This window comes from Diadema antillarum, unplaced genomic scaffold, assembly GCF_040938485.1.
Source record: "Diadema antillarum isolate AM-2024a unplaced genomic scaffold, OU_Dant_1.0 seq00000156_RagTag, whole genome shotgun sequence".
In the NCBI taxonomy this organism is placed as follows: Eukaryota; Metazoa; Echinodermata; class Echinoidea; order Diadematoida; family Diadematidae; genus Diadema; species Diadema antillarum.
In genome coordinates, this window is record NW_027271228.1 from 1171981 (window position 1) to 1193867 (window position 21887).

The 21887-nt window shown below is 38.9% G+C and overlaps 1 protein-coding gene across 1 annotated transcript in view; it reads left to right on the forward strand.

Moving 5' to 3' along the window:
- LOC139727856 (adenylyl cyclase-associated protein 1-like) overlaps positions 1–17589 on the forward strand; it is a 52438-nt gene extending 34849 nt beyond the window's left edge. The window contains exons 5-13 of the mRNA XM_071638829.1: positions 13–156; positions 757–842; positions 2766–2871; positions 6313–6499; positions 8793–8977; positions 10651–10774; positions 11935–12017; positions 13725–13868; positions 14685–17589. Coding sequence (XP_071494930.1) covers positions 13–156; positions 757–842; positions 2766–2871; positions 6313–6499; positions 8793–8977; positions 10651–10774; positions 11935–12017; positions 13725–13868; positions 14685–14768 — 1143 coding nt within the window. The 3' untranslated portion in view covers positions 14769–17589. The remainder of the gene's footprint in view (positions 1–12; positions 157–756; positions 843–2765; positions 2872–6312; positions 6500–8792; positions 8978–10650; positions 10775–11934; positions 12018–13724; positions 13869–14684) is intronic.
- Positions 17590–21887: the final 4298 nt, after the last annotated feature.

The following is a 21887-nucleotide window of genomic DNA, read 5'->3' on the forward strand; positions in this document are numbered from 1 at the left end:
CTGGCACATTAGGATGTCCTGCTAAAGCTTCTCCAGCCAACCTCAGAGAAATTGAATGAGGTCCAGCAGTACCGTGAAGCGAGGCGAGCCTCAAAGATGTTCAACCACCTGTCTGCGCTCAGCGAGGCCGTGCCCATGCTGGGCTGGGTTACTGTGGTCAGTATATCACTTTGGAGTGGACAGAGGTTACATTTGCTTTTGTTTTTGTTTTGCTTTGTTTTGTTTTGTTTTGTTTTTTCAAATCCAGAGTTAAAGGAAGATATTGGCACGGGGCAGTCTTGACAAGAAACTCACATAGTACTTCAGAATGTACTGGAAACTTTTGATGCTAATGCATGCTTTTATACCACTACTATGTTATTAAAGAAAGCATTGTATGCAGCATGCAGTTGCCATATAAGGTTTACACAAAATATTTGATTGTATGGAGGATAACTTCATCATATAGATTTGACATGCCCATGAGGCAGATGCCAATTCTTCATGAATTCATTTTCTTAATGTGTGCGTGTATGCTGCAAGAAAGTCCATTTCCTTCGTGTTAATATTGCAATGATCATTACCTGTAATTTTTGTAAAATGCTTCACTTGTTTTGTGTGGTGCATATGTATGAAGTTAGCCCGTTGAGGACGTATCCTGAGGATACTTGGGCAGGGGTTTGTGAGAAATACATGTTGTAGCAACATCAGTCCGTCCTCAATGGGTTAACCTGGCCACAGTTAGCTAATCATGTGTCCTTGACATTCTTTTTCCAGGCCCCAAAGCCTGCCCCGTATGTGAAGGAGATGATCGGATCTGCCCAGTTCTACACCAACAGGGTTCTCAAAGAATACAAGGAAAAGTGAGTGGGCTGTCTCCTCTCCCCCACCTCAGTTAAATAGCCATGAGTTTTGAAAGACTCCTGTCTGCATGGTATCAAAGCCAAGATGAATATACTGCAAAACCAGATTTTTTTTTTAAAAGAAATTTCTCAAAATAAAAAGGCATAATCTACCATTTGCAGATGAAACAAAAACCCAGCATTAGTGCTTTAAAATAGTTCTAAAATGTGAGTTAGGCAGAGAAACAACCACTGTAAAATCTGAAGCGGTAAAATCGATGTTAAGTATTGTTAAATATACAAAATGTGAACAATAGTTATACTAAAAATGTTTCCGGACTAAACCGTCTACAGTTACGGTTTATTGAGAAAGATACAAATATCTCCTTATATTTTAGGCTTTATCGTGAAAATTTTATATGATAGGATGTTTTGTGGTACAACAGACCTACACATATGCATTGAATGTCATATCTTGAAAATCTTTTAAATCACTGTTCCCAAAGGGAAGCAGGACCTTTAAGGTGCATGTGAAAGTTCTTTTCTACACTATGCATTGAATGCCACTGTGGCAGTTCGGAAAAATGTCATGCCGTGAAAAAGGCCATCATCTTCAATTCACGAAAAATTTCATGCTGCGAATAGTTCTGGTTTTGCAGTTAACTTCCTCCAAGTACTGCAAAATTCTGATCCTCCTTATTCTCCCATCTCACCAGATGGCCAGTCGGCTATGATCCTCAAAAATTGACAAAGTGCGGCATATCGTGGCTAGATTGCTTCAAATTCTCTCCATTGTATCTTGAGTGTTTCAGAAAAAAGAGGTTAACAGTCAAATTTAAAATCTACAATAACTGGAAAAGAGCTGTTCATTAATAGGAAACATAAACAAATAGTGAATGGTCATGAGTGTGACGGAACAAGACTCCTCATGAGGTGAAATCTTGTTCCATTGCATGAGTACAGACCAATTACTCTTTGTCTTATGCAACAACTCGGACATCAACGGATGTGGTCCACACTGATTCTTGAATTTAGTGTGAAAATGGAAACCACATTTTTTTTTTTTTGGTGAAAGGATGTTCATTGTGTCATACATTATATTGTGGCACGAAGTCATGAGTGAAAGGAATTTGTTTAGGTTGTTGACAGTATGTAGGAAAAAGAGTGACTGAAAGCATGTTTGTAACTGATTTTTAAGTGCTAAGTAGTACATGTGGCAATGGTATGTTATTGTGATGTGCAACAGAGCTGCCAAGTCTCCCTGATTCTGCAGGAATCTGTGAAAATGTCAAAATCTGTTTATGTCTAAATAAGAGAATATTAAAATCTCCCTGATTTGGGAATTATTTTCACCCATTAAAATGCATGTAACACACAGATATCTCCCTGATTGCTGTGTGGAGTCTCCCTGATTTGGATGTGGGAATGTTGGCAGACCTGTGTGCAATGATGCAATAGCTATGAGTTCATCATAATTCCAACATGGGAGTCAATGGAAATTGGTGATGTCAGCCGTGCATTATCGGAAATTGCTCAGCAAAAATTGCACGGCTTGATAGTATGCAATCATGGTACTTTTAATGGCATGTCACATGATGAGCATGTGCTGGCATGGAATGCGCTCCCAATCAGCATCCTGGCTTCCACATCAATAGAAGCCTTTAAGGGTGCACTCACATCACTCAACCACTAAATGATGTAGCCTTTTTTACTCGCACCTTGTACTATAAGCACCGTCTGCCTGCACTGCATTGGACACTCACTAGTCCCCTCGACGCCACATTCAGAGTGATGGATCCTGTCGAGCAGAAGTAGAAGTAGAAGTGGAAGTAGAAGTAGAAGTACAACATAGAAGCAATCGACAAACTGGATAGCTATAATCTTTCCAGGCGTGTTGTATAATGGTTGCTTTGTTCCTTCCACATGTTTTTTCCTCTTATGTAGGGAGCCAATCCACAAGGAATGGACCACCAGCCTGGTGAAAATCCTTCAGGAGCTTGAAAAATATGTGAGGACTCATCACCTGACAGGGACATCCTGGAACAGGCAGGTAGGTCTGGTCTAGATCTGGGCCCCATTTCATAAAGCTGTTCATAAAGTTGCACACGACTTTACGAACGACTGGAATATGGCAAGCCAAGTGGGTTTCCTAGTCATTGTTAATTTCAATAGCTAAAGTTGAAATTTGCAGATGATAATGATTATTCTGACATGTTAAGACATGTTTATAGTTGAAAGTGTTTTTTTTGCCCCAATGTACATGTAGATGAAATATTGACATACAGTCATACTTTGTTAGAATGTAAGAACAAAAAATGGACACACATATTGGTGCTTCATATTCCAATCGTTCGTAAAGTCATGCGTAACTTTACAAACAGCTTTATGAAACAGGGCTCAGGACAAGAAGGGGTTGATTTTTATTCTGTTTGCTCATTGGTGTTGGTTTTTTTTTTCAGTCACAATATGTAGATCTAGGCCTACGAATGTACCTTTCCAAAGTGAACCTTTCCAATCAAAAAGCTGCATGTTCATGCACGGAAATGGATATTTTTCAAAACCTGTCTGCATGTCTGGATCTATTCATCTTGTGACTAGCTGTGCATCTTTCACCACCTAAAAGACTTGACCATCGCTTTTCACAGATTTAACTAGACATGAGAGACTTTTATATTATTTATATGATTATCGTGGTAAATTTATGGGAAGGAATCAACCACTGCATTGTCATTCAAAAATTTACTGGAAGCGTGTCAAACCTGCCTGGCCATATTCTACCAAGCATGATGTGGCATGCAATGAGGTATTAAAATGAATAGGTGATGCTTTGCTTCCTTTTTCAAAAATAGCATGTTAAGGTAGATAACACTAACCCCGGCATCAATGCTGTGTTGTTAGTTCTAGATTGCATTAAGATATGTACCGGTAATTGGGATGTGGAATTCATTGCTACTGTTAGGGTTGTCATGGCAATATCAATTATTGGAGTATCATTATATATGTGACCCGCTACAACAAAAAGGTCCTAAAGTCGCGCACGATCGAAGCCGTGAAAATCGAGTTTGAAGTCAGAGCATTAAAATTGGTCAAAACTTACGATTTTCTGATTTTTACATATTATTGGAGTCTGACATGTCTTCTATCATCTGTCGAAATTTTGAAGCAAAATGATGAAAGGAAAGGCCAAAAAATAGCGTTTTTCTGAGCCATGTTTTTTTGGCGTTTCAACGAAGCAGAAACTGGTTTGAAAATTTGGATTGAGCGCCACAGATAGGTTCCGCCCCTAACAACGACCAGAGTGATCTCATTGGTCAGTTTGCTGCTTGCTGCTAACCGAAGCGTGAAGCTCGCACACTGCCCAGTCGACTGGTGCGTGCAGGCGGGGTGCTCTATGCTCAGCCGTTTCTCACATCCTGGTTACTGATTGGTCGGTGAGGAGACCGCCGACGCTGTGCTTGAATGAACTTTTCGGGGGTTGCTAGGGCTTACCTTCTATTGTCCGGAGCTGAAAACTGACTTGCTTGCGTGTCCCTTGATCGCGATTGCGTCGAAAGGAAAACTTTTAGGACGCTTTTCTCGAAACAGTGATTTCCCAGACGTCTCGACATGCTCTCTTTTAAACATCGATATCTCCGCAGCCGATTATTTTTATAAGATGTGTTATATATCAATTTAAAGCAGAAAGATTAGGGAATTATGACATGCAATTTTCAAATAATCGACCTCGCCCGACTTTAGGATCATTTTGTTGTAGCGGGTCACATATGGTCTTTGATGATGGGTCTCAGAATCTCTGCAATCTGATCAGCTGATTGTCAGGTGAGAGCATTAGCTTCCCCAGAGGTCAGTACTACACTACTTTGTAGGCACAAACCCTTGCTGGTTGTAAAGGAGTCTGCACCACGACTACAACATGCACCACTCTGGCACTGTCCATAGGCTCTGGTGTTGGGAGAGCCTGCAAGTGCCAGGGTGGTGCATTTTGTAGTCTTGGCACAGACTCGGAATACAACCAACAAGGGTTTGTGCCTGCAAACTAGTGAGCTACACTGCCCAAAATATCACAATAATAATTATACTATTAGCTTTTATTGCTGTATTTTGCAGTGTAGCACTAAAATAATGAGAAATAGCCATGTGAATACTGTACTACTATGGAGCAAGATTTATCCGAGGATGATATTTTGCACAGTTATTGGCATTGAAACACCACACACTGACATACAGCATGACAATCCCTCCGCTGGCCTGCACTTTTCAAATGTTCAGCACTTCTCAAATGTGTGGCCAGCATACACATTTTGTCTGTGAAATGGTCAAACTGCTTTCACAAAATTGTTGTGTACTGACAGTATGAATGTATATTTAGATTTCAAAAAAAGAAATAAAACTTGTCAATGATTTGTGGAGAAACTAAGAGTTTTTTTGTTTTTTTAATGAAAGGTGTACCCCTATGAAGAGAAATGAGGGTGTGTAGAAAGGAAATATTATGTTATATATTAAAGGAAGCTGGATATGAGGGATCAGGGGAGCGTATACATACGTTTAGTACGAAAATAGTGCAGCGCAAACTAGCACTATATTTCTGTGCAATCTACGTACTAGAACCGACAACACATCATTGATGCTGGGGTTAGTGTTATCTGCCTTACAATATTGTATATCATGCTATTTTTGAAAAATGAAGGGAAGCATCACCTATTCATTTATATCATTGCATCCTGCACAGAGACTCCAACTCTCCTGCTTTAGACGGGAGACCTCCCGCCGAAAGCCAATTTTGGTAAAATCTCCCATTCTCCTGCTCGAGATTTAATTTCTCCCGCCCTGGCTCCGTGTCTCCCGTTGGAAAGGATTTCTTACTTATTGCCATCATTTATGTTGAAAAATAAGCTTAGATAGCACGAGAGAGCATCTAAAACCCTATAGAGCTGGACCCCGGCCGCAAGGAACTTCGCGCTTTGGGCACATCAAGTTGGAGTCTCCCGTTTGCTAGGGGTTTCAGGCGGGAGAATCTCCAGATCAGAAGGTTCTTGGGGTTGGAGTCTCTACCTGCATCATGTTTGGTAGAATTGGGCCAGGCAAGGTTGAGGTGCTTCCTGTAAATCTTTGCATGGCAGTGCAGTGGTTAATCTCTTTCCATAACTTGTCACACTGAATGTATGTCTTTGTGTTACCAGAAACATAGTGAGAAAAAAAAAAGATTAATTATGGCATGTCAAATACTATATTTAGACTGTATTTAACCATTTAATGGAAAATATGGATGCACTATCATGTCTCATGTGTCAGTGGAATTGGATGCTCTTGTTAACTGTAGAAGTGGTTCAAAACCCACCTAGCTACACCTTTTGGGTCAATACCATTGCAACATTATCTCATGCATCCAGTCCTCACTCACACACTAAAGCCTGTTCATCATATGTATATTTTTACAATCATTCTGGTAATCATCTCATGTATATTGTCCCTCCCCTTCTCCCATCCCCAGGGAAAGGATGCTGCTGGTGTAGCCCCTGCTCCTGCCCCTGCTGGACCCCCTGCAGGTGGACCCCCAGGCCCTCCTCCACCCCCACCACCTGTTGAGGCACCCTCTGGCCCCGCCCCTACAGGTGCTGCTACTGAAGGCCGTGCCGCCCTCTTTGCTGACCTCAATAAGGGCACTGACATCACGAGTGGTGAGTGAACTAGTGTAGACCTTGCAACTGATTGACATTGCAACAATGTATGACGGTGCACCCCCTACATTGCCACCAGGCTCCCGCTAACTGGTCAGAAACCTGGACAGGCGGGTTAAATACGGTCCCACCAGTGGGCAAACTGAAATGAGGTTTGCAATGAATAAAACCCGGTTTAGTTTATCCTCACGGCATAATCCCTACCAAAGTTTCCTGTTCTGAGCAAATTTTGCCGAAAATTCCGCTTTAATCAGAATACAACCATCAATCTTAGGCTATACCAGACAAGTCTATCAATGCACATTAATCCGTACTCATGAACAAGCCACGATGTAATGCTCGCTCATCTTCCGACTTTCACCACCGTTGCATTAAAACAGCGTACCTACAGGCTGTGCGAAAATTTTCTGGACATGTGCAGATCACTCTCAAGACAATCTGGCTTGCAGCACGTGACTTCCGCTCTAACCAAATTGCGCCAAACCCAAAATGTAATACAAGGTGTCTGTTGCGCCCAGACACCGAGTGCCAGGAGGAGAGATAAACAAACACGAGTTGAGCCACTTTCTATGACCAAATATTATTAGGCATGCATAAATGATTTTAAATTGTTCTCCTCTTTAAAATGTGATTAGTAGTAGCCATGATAAAAACTCGTGGGCATACATACCCGGGCAGGATTTTGAACCTGCAACCTCTTGATTACCAGGCAGGCATCTACAATTCTAATTTCATGAATTTGAATAATTATACAGTACCTGCTGCATGCTAATGCGATTAGAACCAGCACTGGCTGTTGGGCAAGATGCCTGTCCTAGCATATATGCCCATCATTTTTTTTAAATCACGTATTACTGCACTATTAAAACACTTATTAATTCAGTGCTTATTACATTGAGGTAGAGCAATTTGTCGTCTGTTGCTATCAAAACAACTCGATGCAAGAATTTCATCAATTTTGATACTGTAGACTTGCTGCTTCAAATGGGTTATTAGATTATCTGTTCAAATTGACATTCATCAATTGAAACAAAAGTCAGATCACCCGAAAGTTTCATCAAAATGTGATATCAGAAAGCTGAGCAATTTGAAATTACCTATGTTTTCTACAAATTGTGATATCTGCCATGGCAATCAGTTTTTTTTATGTCCGAGGTGATAATTTTATCAGTTATTTATGTTTTCAACTATTTAAATAGTCAATTTCAACATGATGTTGAATAGGACTTAAAAAGGCACTGCTGTACAATATTTCTAGTTTGGATAATGAGAGTCTCTTGCTCCTTTGTGCTACTGTGTTTCTTTAAATATGGAAAATTAAGCTTTGAATAACTACAGGTGGAGTGTGTCTTTTCATATTCCAAAAAAAATTTAGAATTTGTTTACGATTAACTTACCCAAGTCACTCATTTTGAAACGAAACGATGTCAACTCATGTGGCATGTGTTATCTTGCATATTCATTGCAGGGCTGCTTTTGTGATGGTAGAATGCAGCTGAAAAAGAATGCAAAAATGCTGCTTTTGTGCTAAATTCCAGTCAAAATGATGGATGACTCATTGAAGTAGGGTTCATCCTGGTCTTATCAAATGTATGGATTTGCTTGGCACACACCTTTGTTGTCCACAATGTTGGTATGGTTGGATTAATGTTAATTTGTTGACTGATTTTAAGCTTCTGGTTTCTGATTGGTGGTAATTATTCTTCAGCCTGTCATTGTGCTGTATATTTCTTGTACCTTTCCTGATATGGGAGAGTCAAATTGAAATTAACCTCTTCTAATGATAGGAGAGTTGCAATAGCCCTGTTCCAAAAAGAAACAAAATTGTTAAATAGAGAAATATGCCAACGAGGAGACCACCACCGCCACCACCACCACCACCACCAACAACAACAGAAGCAATAACAACAGCAGCAGCGACAACAAGAGCACATGAATAAACATGACAATTAAGGACATTCCGTGGACAAGATTTTCTGTCATGATGATCATCAAACTTTCTCTCTCTTGCTCTCTCTCTCTCTCCCTCCTTGTTTGTCTGTATATCTGTCTTTTGCTCTTCATCTTCTATTTTTCTCCTTTTTTTGTATGGTTGTGTCTGTCCATATATTTCATTGTCTCTTTTTTCCTCTTTGATTTTGTATTTTCTGTCTGTCTGTATTTCTGTTTGTCATTCCTACTCTCGCTCTTTTGTTATATTTCTGTCTTTTCTCTTTATATCTTTGTGTTCATCTATCCGTCTGTCTGTCTGTCTGTCTTTCTGTCTTTCTTTATGTCTGTCTGTCTGTGGCAGGCCTGAAGAAGGTGACAGATGACATGAAGACACACAAGAACCCCGAGCTGAGGAAGCAGAGCAAGCCAGTGTCCTCCTCCCCCCAGCCATTCAAGCCGCGCGCTGCTCCTGCTAAGCCTGTAGCAGCCGCTGCCCCAACCAAGAAGCCGCCCCGCAACGAGCTGGTCATGAAGAAGTGGGAAGTGGTGAGAATAAAACCCATGCATCCTTGAGCAGAGTTATTGTGAATGCCCAGCATCAATTATTGTTAGTGGTTATTCATTTATTCATTTATCCATTCATTCGTTGATTCATTTTTTTTTCACTTGCTCACCCATTCACTTTTTCATTCATTCATTCATTCATTCATTCATTCATTCATTCATTCAAATCTGATTTGTATTTAATTCTTAATTGTTGGCGGGATATGTCTTTATGTAATTAACCCTGCCATGGGCTTGGCACTGTGTTTTTATTCATCTGAAAAACCCATATATACGGACTTAGTATGGACTGGACTATGTGCAGTGGAAACAAACGAATGAATGGTTACAAACATGTACATGTGAGATGAGGAGAGTATCATAGAATCATTGGGATGACAGTGACATTGCTTTCATGTAAAACTGTTGTAATGGTTCTACATTATGTACATTAAATGGCAAGAGACTCTCAGGTTGTGCTCGAGCATTCTCCTGAAGCGTACTGGACCGAGCCAAAAGTGGATCACTGTCTGATGTGACCCAAATACATACCACACTGTACTACTGTATAAGCTGTTATTTTCGCGTACAGATATTTTCGCGAATGAGGAGGTGATGGGCATTTTCGCGAGATGTTATTTTTTGCGAATTGACGTCGAGGCAATTGTAAATGCGCTATTACCCTAGCGCATGGCAACATTTTCGCTTGTTGTTAAATTCGCGGTCCAACTGTGATTCGCAAAATTAGCGAAAATTAAACCCTTGCGAAAATACAGTATGCCATGCCAGAGAGGGCTCAAACACAAAGTGGTGGTCCAAAGCAGCTTTCTTTTATGAATATGAAACTGATACTTAAAAGAGAGTATGCTTATTTTACAGCTTTGAAAATTATAAGCAATTGTTTAGGAAGAACAAGCGAAAAAGGCCCATTTTATGCATACGTTTTTAAGCATATGCTTGGTCTTTAAGCAGTTTTTTGTGCTCGCAAGCAATTGCTTGTTTTTATGCATACAGATTTAAGCAAAAGGCTATCATTAAGCAATGGCTAGTTTAGGGCTTAGTTAATACTATGAGTTAGTACATGGATGACTGTAGTTTCAAGTTTGTTCATGGGGGAATCAGGGGTGCCCCCCTTGGGACCCAGGGGAGGGGGCTTTAGAGGGGTCCTAATGGGGCCTAAATTGTACATTTTCATCTTCACTTTGAGATCCCCATGTCTGATTTTCACCAAACTTGGTAGGTAGCATCCCTAGGGGGATAGGATCTCAATTACTTCAAATGGGCACCATGGCCCACCTGGGGGGACCCCAGGGGGGCCCCAAACCCCCTAAAATTAAGGAATATTTAAAAATCTTCTCTAGAACCAGAAGTGATAGGGCTTAGATAATACTATGAGTTAGTACATCGATGACTGTCTTTTCAAGGATCAGGGGTACCCCCCCCCCCCCCCCCCCCCCCCCTTGGGACCCAGGAGAGGGGAGTGGGATGGGTCCTAATGGGGCCTGAATTGTACATGTTCATCTTCTTCTTGAAAACCTCATGATGAATTTTGTTTATGGATACAGCTCATTGTATGGTAGAGTGTAGTTCTATTTGGTTTGCTTATGAGCACTTGAGTATGGCCTCAGAAACTTTGCTAACAGAAAGTTCGTACCTTGTTTCCTTCTACTCGACAGGAGTACTTTGAGAACGCACATGACGTGAAGATAAACAACCCTGAAATGAAACAAACGGTGTATATCTACAAATGCAAAAACAGTACCATCACAATACCATCAAAGGTCAATTCCATCACGATTGGTAAGTTTTCCCCCAGTAGCCTTTGTAGTACCGTATGTCCCCCCCAAAAAATAATTACAACGGTGCCCTCCGCAACGATAACTTTAAAAATAGTGAATCAATCCAAACACAATTTCATGGTATGAAACTATAACTCATTGCCCACATTTTACAGAAAACCTAATTCAGTTTGCTTCAGTGGTCAAAGAGAAATGAGGGTTTTTGTAGAGCAAGTCAGGAATCCCTTCCCTCCAAGTTCTGTCTATTGTAGAGCATGTCAGGAATCCCTTCCCTCCAAGTTTCTGTCTATTGTTTTTACACATTGATATGCAGTTCCAAGAGCATCCAAGTGATAAACTTTGAAGAATCAGACTCATGACATGCTTTACAACAATCCACATTTCTCTGTGACTGCTTAACCAAATTAAATGAGGTTTTCTACAAAATGGAGCTAAGATGTTTAAGACCTTAAAGTAGCATTTAGACGGTTTAACCATATTGGGTGTTATCAATGCAAAAATCCAATTGTAATTTTTTTGGGGAACATACTGTACTTTAAAAGTGGATTTTTGTGTGTGTGTGTGCTTGGTCTAGTATGGCATGTTGTTGATTCTGTCAAGTCAAAATATTAAATACTATTACATACAACAAGCCCCAAATTGGCATGCTTTTATTTTCGTGCTAGTTTCATGCCAAACGAAATGCGTGAAAATTCCCGACATGAAAGTTTTCACTTTTACAGTCTTCGGAGAAGTCATCATACCAAATTAACAAGAGCTTCTCTCTTAATCATCAATGCAACCCATCACCATGACAATGTGGTAAAGTTGCTAAAAGTCTGTAGCCAAGATGCTTTCCAGTGCTATTTTATCACAGCCACCTCTCTTTCTTCCCAAACACCTCCCACAGAAGATATAACAAGCCTTCCACCAGTTCAGCATAGTGTTAGTAGAATCACTGCTGAAGTTAGATACGGTCATGTATGCAAGAGGTTTGGCTTGTTAACACAGTGGCCAGAATTCACAAAAGTAATGTAAATGTAGGCCATAGATAATGGAAATCTTGATTGCACGTTGATAAATATTTATTCAGTATTATTTCCTAATTTACTCAAATCTTTACCTGACCACCTGAGCAAACAGTTTCTGATTTTTGTTGCAACTGTGGTTCTGTTTTTGCAGATGGCTGCAAGAAAGTTGGCGTTGTCTTCGAAAGCGTGCTTGGATCTGTGGATGTCGTCAACAGCCAGAGCGTACAAATACAGGTTTGTGAATGATCAAGTGACTTTTTGTTTGTGTGTGAAGTGAGTTGACTGAGTGAGTTGACTTCTCTTGTTCATCATTTCAGACTGCAATTATAAGGTCCAATACAATTTCAAAATTGACGAAGTGCCAAACAGAGCTGGAGTCAAATGAGAAGGATTTTTATAACACCATCTTGGCCACCTGGAACAATTCAGCTACTAACAAATTGGTACAAGATGAAGTAGATGGAAATAAGTCATTAAAAAAGACATAGGTCCAGGGCACCTCGGCCAGTCAGGATTGAGGCAAAAACTGAGCAAAACCCTGAGTAGAGATATCCTGATGTGTCAAAATATTTGTCACATGGTGGAGGCTTGAGATTGAGGATTGGATCTTTCCTATCTCACACATAGGAACTTGGTGAAACATCTTATCAAAAGCTTTTTTTGTAAGAGGCTTTTTTTTTTGTGTATTTTTAATGCCTTTGTGTAATTAAGATGATATGATGATACACACACACACACACACACACACACACATACATTCACTTACATCCTTTTCTTTTCTTTTTCTTTTTTTTTGCATCAGTCAGTTCCTCTGGAAATTTCTGTCACCTGTGTTACAAGACACATTAGTTATGCATCAGATAATTACATCACCCATCCCTCATGAAAATTAGTCTGTTAACCCATTGAGTACAGGCTGATTTTGCTACAACACACATTTCCCATAGACACCTGCTTGAATATGCCAGTGGTACTCAGGACTCGTCCTTAACGGGTTAAAGAAGTTTAACGACAGCAAAATGGGAAGACATTGACCATTCTCTGCCTGGAATATGTGGTTTGTTACAGACTGATTGTGCTTGACAGTTATACCCATTCAATCCTGGCAAAAATATTTGCTGAAATTATCACCCTGTCATTAAATTAGTACCTCTGAATTTTACTGCATATCTCACATTGGGGAAAGATTACTGGTAGATAGAACTGGTCTTGACTCATTAAATCTGCAAATGGTAGGGACGAAATTTACAAAAGAATTTGCCAAGAATTACCAGACAAACAGCAAATTCGATTTGCTCAAATGTGTTGTCAAATTAAGAATTGAAGATAAATAAATCCAGTAATAAAGAGAATTTTGAAAATTCTACACCAGAATGAAAAACAAGATTATATTTGAACAGCCAAAAGCTCAAATTAAAGTGATACATATTTTTTTTTTTCACGCTTTATAAAATCTGTACATTGAATATTACACAAAACCATTTACCATTTGTCAAAGGTTTTGTCTTTGGGCAAAGTGCTGTTGAGAAATCGCAGATGGTAAATAGTTTTAACCATGACTAAAAAAGGAACAGTTGATATTTGCTTTATATACCGTATCCCACTTGATTCAAGATACATACATTTATGCTAAATCAGGGCATTGAAATGAAGCTGTTGTGCTACCAGTCAGAGAAATTATATACATGTAAAGTATAATTTCACAATGCACAAATGTAGATACGCACACAAGATGTACCACACACATCTTGAAAAACTCATAGCTGGTTGTTAGGCAGTACAGCGAAAGCTAGTGACTGTGCCTTTGACCAATCGGAATTGAGGATTGATCAAATGAAGTATATGATAGAGAATAATGATGAAAAAATGTAGAAATGTGGTTTCTTGGACTTTGTGGATTTCATATGGCTCACTCCTGACAAATTCCCTCCGTGTTTGCAGGTGACAGGTGTTACTCCCATTGTCAACATCGACAAGACGGACGGCTGCATGGTTTACCTCAGCGCGGCATGCAAGGATGCTCAGATCATCAGCGCCAAATCTTCCGAGATGAACGTCCTCATCCCCGATGCTGAAGGAGAATTTGTGAGTTGCCCTGCAGACTTGGCCTTTTATGCTGAATGATGAGCTGAAATGGAATAGTTTCAGTTTTCTACCCCTTTCAGGACAGATTTGATTTCATTACATGACTAAGACTTTGTGCAGTGCAGAGTAGAGAGTTGGTAACGCTCAATATATACCTCAAGATGTAACAGAGCACCTAGTCTTACTGAGCAGTGTTGTGTGTAATCATATCATCCCCTCAAGAAGACAAAACACCCTGTCCCTCAGATGGGACATAAAATGGAGGTCCCGTATGCGAGAGAGTCACAACTCGTGCACCATCCCATTTCGTTTATTTATCGTGAAGAGCAGGGTGCATATTAAACCCTGTGAGGTGGTCCCACCTCACACCCAACTGGACCCCATGGAAGACAGCTAGTGCAGCTGAAAATAGGCTCTGCAGCCATTTTCTCAGATGGTAAAACAAAACAAAACAAAGCTAAACATTCAAAAACTTGAACAAGATCATTTATTTACGGCAGGGTCAATCAAAGCTTCCTATGTAGTAGGCCAAAGCATCACACAGTCATGAATGTTTGATTATTACTTGCTTTGCATGACAAAACAAAGGCTGTCTTACAACCTCTTTATGAAATGTCCAACTCTTTGTGTTTTATATTGTAAGAAAGGAAAACGTGATGGAAGGATTAAGTCAAATGTTCGTGCATTAGAATTACCCAAGTATTGCTACTTTCCACGCAAGATGAATTTGAAGTAATGACTTGGGATATGAAATTGTTTGCCAGTCACTGAACATATCTATCTTTATCTATGTATCTGTTTTGTTCTCTCTTTCAGACGGAATTTCCCCTGCCGGAGCAGTATAGATCTGTCTACAATGGAAAGACAATGGTCACAGACTGTGTGGAGTCTCTGGGATAAACACTGTTGTGCAGCTCCAGAGAGAAAGATATATAGATACTTCTTTCTTTTCTTTTTCTTTTTTTTTTGTTCTCCATCTTTCTTACGGCTTGGCACCAGGGGTGTCAGAGGCGGTATTTTTAAAAAAAGATAAACACCAGTGTAAGCATTGTTTGTTTATATGTGTTTTAGCAAACATACTGATCTGCCACATTCAAATCATAGAAAGAAACCAAGTAAGGAGGTTTTTGTCAATACAATTTTGTACTCCTTAGTAGCAGTTTTGTAGGTAGAAATGGCAGAGAACTTCATAGATAAAGGCCTGTATGATTCATTGCTATTCAATGATGTTAATTCACTGTAATGAAATCATCCTCAGAATGGAACAATCTGGGTTTTTTTAATCACTTTCAGAAGCAGCAAGTTCCTGTCATCCTTAGTTTATTTAGAGCCTTAGAATAGAAAAATTATGTGTCCAAACAGCATAATTGTAAAGAATGAGCAATTAAAGATTACATACTGCTGTGTGTAGAATGGATATCAACATGTTTTGTAGCCATTTAGTGTTTGTTTTTCAGTCATGCTGCCCTAATATAGGTTCTTTTTTTTATTTGCTCTGTCCTTTTTGCTCTGTTTAAACCCTCATGACAAATTCGTTCATGCTCCATTCATTTGTTTCCATCAATCATGTGGATGTGATACAGGTAGTGTAGGGTCTGGGTTGATTATATCCCAGTTTGACAGAAACCTTATGTTTTGAAAGTATTTTATTGACCGATAACCACAATATATTGTCATTTCAGACCAGACATGTATATGTTTATGTAATATATATTTTTAGAATATGTTTTGTTTTAAACCAAATTTTTGATTGTGGGAAATCTGATTTCTTTCTTCTTCTTCTTCTTTTTCTTTTTTAAGTATGTGGCCTAGCCAGTAATAAAGAACATATAAAGAAAGCCTGTTTATGTTATGATTAATGTGATCATTTCCATCTGTTTCTTAATTTTTGTTATATTTACAGTAGTTTTGTTGAGATTTTGTTGCCCTATTACAGAAATTTTAATAGCAATACAGGGAACAGAATGCGGGGGTTTTCCCCTTCCAAATTAGAAAACACAGTTTATTGTTGCAGACTGTTGCACACAAAAATCTTTCAGTTTGTCTAGAACAGTTTTTGAATAGATGTATTTAAATACTTGCTCACTAGATACATTTAAGATTGTTTTAGTTTGAAAGAGTATCAGGTACTTTTAAGGCCTTTTCACATGAGGAAACAGGGGTATCTTTCGTACCTTTGCTTTTGCCGTCAACATCTGAGAAATGTATGGAGGTTGGTCACTTATTTGATGTATGCAACAATGATATAAAGAGAGATTCAGTACAACACAGACTGATTGATTCCATGTGCCTCGTTTATGGAAGTTTGTGATCACTTTAGAAACGCCAAGGCTGCAGTGTGTGACTGTTGCATTTTTATAGAAGAGTGTGATACGTCTTTCTTGCAAGTATGTCTCCAAAAGATATCAAAAGGCTGTTGCTGTATTAAGTGCTTGTCAGCAACAGTAGGCCATGATCATGCAAAAAGGACTTACCTGTAGATGCCTTTGTCTTTTACCCCTCTAAGGTATTGCAAATGCCCATAGACTGAATGCATGACTCACAAGGTTCTGAGAGCTATAAGGGTTAAAGGATATCAGGCCTGGAATCGGAATGGTATCATTGTACCCTTGAGTAGGTGGTATCTGCTACCTTCTGGTACCAAAATGTGCTATGAACAGGGGAAACTTCCTTAGTGTGAAGTGTACTGTCACCAGAAAATATCTGTAGCATCTCATGACCAAAGAGTGACTGTTTTTTCACCCGTTAAGTTTCCAAGATGTGCTAATCATAGGAGCAGTGGGCTAGTGCGTTCTTCATAATAATAATTATCTCATTGCACAATGCCTGAATATAACCCTTGTGGCGGCTGGCATTTTACTATGCAGTTTCATAAGCAGAAAATATGTTCTGAGTGAGTTTTAAGGACATACCAAGGAGTAATAGTACCCTGAGAATTTGATATTCTTTATTGAGAACACTGTGAGTTAATTGCAATTGAGAAAATCAAAAGTATTAAAACATTTTGTCAGTAAGGCCTATGCATGCAGTGTGTGTACACTAATACAATGTCTTGCAAGCTGTATGTGGATATGTTAGCCTGGAGCATCAAACTTAATTGATCTAATCACATCTAGTCATTATCAATCAGTTTATATTGCACTGGGTAAATTATGCAAGTTTTATAGTACACAGTCCGATGGGTTCAGTGGGCAAAACGGCGCACATTCAAAGGTACTAGCAAGCATTAGGAATACTTCATTCTGGTTACTTCTCCTGATTGTTAACCCTATTTATCAGTCGTTCTTAATAACCATAGGCATTTACAAATTTTGCCTGGATACTGATGTAAAAATGTATGCAAGATAATCGGACAAAGATTACTATTGTTCTCTATACCTATAACTAGCACAGGAAAAGAAATAGTGTACACTAAAATGTAAAGATGAGCGATGTGGTAAGGCCCACAGGCACAAGCAAACTCGAGAAAATGGTAGAAGATGTAGAACATGTTTCTAGCTTTCTCCTCATTTCTAAAAGAAACTGATGAACGTGATCATGATGGTAATGTATACCACAACAGTATATCCTGGCAGAATGGAAACCCAAAGAAAGTGATACTTGTATTAATCATAATTATAATGCTGTATGATTTGATGGGTAGAATATTGGTTTTGTGTATGCCTTATTTGTATAACAAGAATATGTGTGAAAGAGTGTAGCAATAAAAAAAAAATGAAAACTTACCATTGATTGCAAAAGCTTTTGTTATAACAGGAAAGTACCTCTGCCTTTTGTAGTACATGTACACTTACCACAAAGAATGCCAGGCTCTGTAGGTTGGCTTTATCAATGCTTTACATACAAGTATTTCTTTCTACTGCACTACTTAGTGTGTAAAAAGACAATTGAAAATATAACCCTTAGGTATTATGGTTGTAAGACTGAGTGAAAAGGAGATAGCTTGATAGAGAGAGAGATATAGAGGAAGAGAGAGAGAGAGAGAGATATAGAGGAAGAGAGAGAGAGAGAAAAAAAAAGAGTGTAATGTATATGATTTATGTGGTTGGAAGTTTTTATGTATACTAAAGTCACATGTGTGATTTTTTTTATTAAGGTTTTTTTTTTGTTGTCATCTGTCATTTTGTGATCATTTCCATCATTTCACAACTTCTGTATCAAATAGCTGATAGCAACTTTCAAACTGAAGCACAGTGGCTTTCATCATTTATTATGCCTCTGCCACAAAGTGGTGCTGGAGGCATTATGTTTTCGGGTTGTCCGTCTGTCCATCTGTCCGTCCTTCCATCTGTAATCAATTTTGTGGACAGCGTAACTAAAAAACCATTTGAGGTATCCTAGTGAAACTTGGCTTGTATACAGTATGTATGAGTGGGCGAAGTTGTGCCTATCAACTTTGGGTGCACATGCTGTAAGGTATTTTCTTGAAACTTAGTGTACACATGTACTACCAAATAAAGATTCTCCAGAGAGAGTTTCGGGTCATGAGGTTAAAGGTCAAAGGTCAAGTGAAAATGTTAAAATATTACTTTTTTTCTCCATATCTCACAAATGGTTTGAGGTATCTTTTTGGGACTTGGTGTAAATGCATATGACAATTGACTGGCAGTGATTATTTAGCATTTAACATGCTTGCCATGGTGACAATGATAATGAACAATGAGAATAAGTGATGACAGTCATTACCATATATTACCTTAAGGGAAGGAATTTGGAATATTTCGTACAATTAAAATCTGTGATCTTGAAGTTCAATTCCCAGATAGGAAAATTGTGGTTTAGGCTTACGCATGGGTATTAATATCCATTCCTATGTTCAACTGTACAAATGGCACATCAGAAATAAGCTGAGAAGCAGAATGCCTTCCTTTATTCTCAAAAAGCTCTTAATCACTCTGTGACGATTCAAACCCAAATCAACATGTCATTTATCAACGAAAGAGGAGAGAAGTACGGCAGGATAGGCTTTGTGTAGGCATAGTGTAATTTTCCATCATTTTACATGCACATTCATTCGAAGTGAGGCTTCTGTGTAATCATGAACAGGAAAAAAAGTAGGATAACAACACTTTTTGTCATACAGTTACTTGGTGTAAAAGTTGAAAAAAAAAGAGAGAAAAAAACACATACCGGTACTCGAGCCATCCACTGTACGAAAACCGTATGCCTTATACAGCTGCATTGCAATATACATATTAGATTAAAAAATACAAGGTGTACATCATACAATTTGCATTTCCGTAGATCGTGTTCAGTCAAGAATTCAACAACAGAGGAAGCTCAACAGAAATAAGATTACGATTGGAACGTCATAGTCAGCCTTGATGCGAACGCTGTCTGATCATGGTCTGATTAACTCCTCGTTTACTCATGTGCAAAATCAGGCCAGAACAGAAGTTGTGTGTGCATTTTGTTAGTTGTTTGCATTTTGTTAGTTGTTTGCTTTTCTCTAGCTGAAACGGGTGTGCAAATGAGTGCGTCTATTGGCCAGCAACTGATTATCAAAGTATGTCAAGTTCTAAGAATATGGACATTAGTGGCAAAATTGTGCATTAACTCATCTTCGGCTCAACAATTATCTTGTAAATTCTGTTACGATAATCGTATAGCTTATATTATAGGCAGGCAATACCATAAACCATTCAAATCATCGAGGGACTGTCGATCAAGCCCCCAATCCGAGTTAGAATGACAGATAAAAATCTTTTGTGCGTATAGATCAGAGGGATTAGAATGTGTGGTCGGTTCCTTTCATTAAAGTTGGGAATAACTGCATTAACAACTGCAAGTAACCTTTGCTCGCATTGTAACACATCTCGTGCAAGGGAGTAGACATTGTAACACATAGTTCGGTACACAAGCGCAATATGACAATGTGCCGCGTTTATGAAGAAAACATATCGAAAGTAGACCATCGAATCGATTTACATATAACGTGGATTAATTTCTGTGAAAGTTATGCCATTAAGTAGAGTTTACATAATTTTGCATGACTAGTGGTTTAGCGAAATTCTGTCCTTATTGTAAGGAATACACATGCTGTATGCTGTGTCTTTTGGAACAAGATAATAAAATTGTCATCGAAATTACGAAGTTAGTACATGTATACCACACAATAAAGTACTTGTCATTCCTTCACTAATTGAAATGTAATCACAATGTCACTTTTGTCTTGTATTTGATTATACCACAGAAAAGAGTCCGAGTTGTTGTTTATTACGTACTACACACCATTGCCTTATGCGTCTGGTAGGCACTACAGATAAGAATTAAAAAGTCGAAATTTCTGTCGAGCTAAATTAAGGCATATTCCTGGAAGAACGGCGTGAGGAATATGTATATGATAACATTATGAGTGTATGCCTTTGTCTGCACGTCTGTATGTAGGCCCTACTATACATAATGTCCTAGTAATATCAACATAGAAAACGTGTAACCGCGTGTTATGTTTCCCTGTCTGAAGTATTTTCATGTTTGGCAAGTTGCGATAATTATTATGCGCCTAGTATGGCATTTCTATTCTGAGCACTCAGGCACATGCTGCGCGCTTACTAATCGACTGTCCTTCCAGAATAATGTATTAAAACATTTTGAATTGCCTTTCGTAAAATGACAAGGTAGACATCTGTCTCATTGTGCACTGTTAATGATCAACACCTGCCTGTGATACAGCGTGGCGGCTGCAGTTAGGACTATTGCCTACGTCGTCATAGCAACAGGACGCAAATGGCGAGAACTGCAGATGCATGCTATAATGAACATTTACACAGTAAATTCATTTGTTGTTGTTGCAAATTTATCAGAAATGCCGGGTGATAGACTTGGTTTCAGACTTTCTCCTTTTCACGGTTTCATGGTTGATACAATATGATATGAAGTAAAATATTCTCACCGGGCTCCTTCTGTCCTTCAGATGAAGAACTCTTGTCCCGGTCATGACATGTCTTCTTCGATTATTTTCAAGGTTAGCAAGATGTTTTAAAAGCACGCTTTGTGCAGGAATACTATAGTTCCACCTGGACATTACGCCTGTACTGCCGATTTGTACATAATTGATGATGAGAACGTACCCTCGAGCGCAGCACACTTGATTCACACTCTGTCAATAATTTACGGTGTACCATCGCCTCTGAAAGGGAATGGTCCAATTCTTATTTTTCTGCAGTGTGACGATAGAATGTCAAGAATATTGCATAAACACAACTTATACGTCTTAGAGGAGGAATGTTCCAGTGAAGTGCATTTCATCACTATTTTTTAATATCTGCTGAGAATATAGGGGTTTTGATTTCTTGATCTTCGCTTGTTTGTGTAAGACTTGTGAATATGTGCATTGCTATGATTGTTTTTTTTTAAATCTGATATGTGTGTGTTTTTGTTACTATATCATGACTTGTCTAGCAAAATAAAGCTCGGGTCGTATCACCCGTGCGCTGATGTTAGGAACACCCATCATCCATTAAAATTTACCGACTTGAAGGAATTTATATGTTTATGTATTATGATTATATCTACAAACCAGATATGAACACCTGAACGGTAATAGAATAAGCAATCCGTTGATGTTTCCTGGTAGAAAGAAACATAATAATTACATGACGCACGCAAATGCATTAAAAAGGAATGACTGTGGAATAGAGTGTTTGCATAGTGATCACCTATAATATGCCTAAGATCTATTTAAATGCACAAGCTTACAACATACATACAGAAACACCTGTCCAACATTATCCCGTATTGTTCTCGATAATGTTGGGTAGGGTACTTGTGTGTCTGTAATACAGTCTGTAATATGAATGAAGTGCCTTGCCAATGCGCACATTCACGGCTGCAAGTGGAATCACAGCTAGAGCTTACGATTAACCCTTTGTCTGATTAAGTGCCGCCGACTGAAACCCCCTAGCATTTCATAGACTGTCCAACGTCCATGACACGAAAAGGGTTAAGAGTCTGATTTTATCCACGGAGCCACATTGTGTCTCTTTAGATGTTAAAGTGTCGTGCATGGATGTCCTGTGT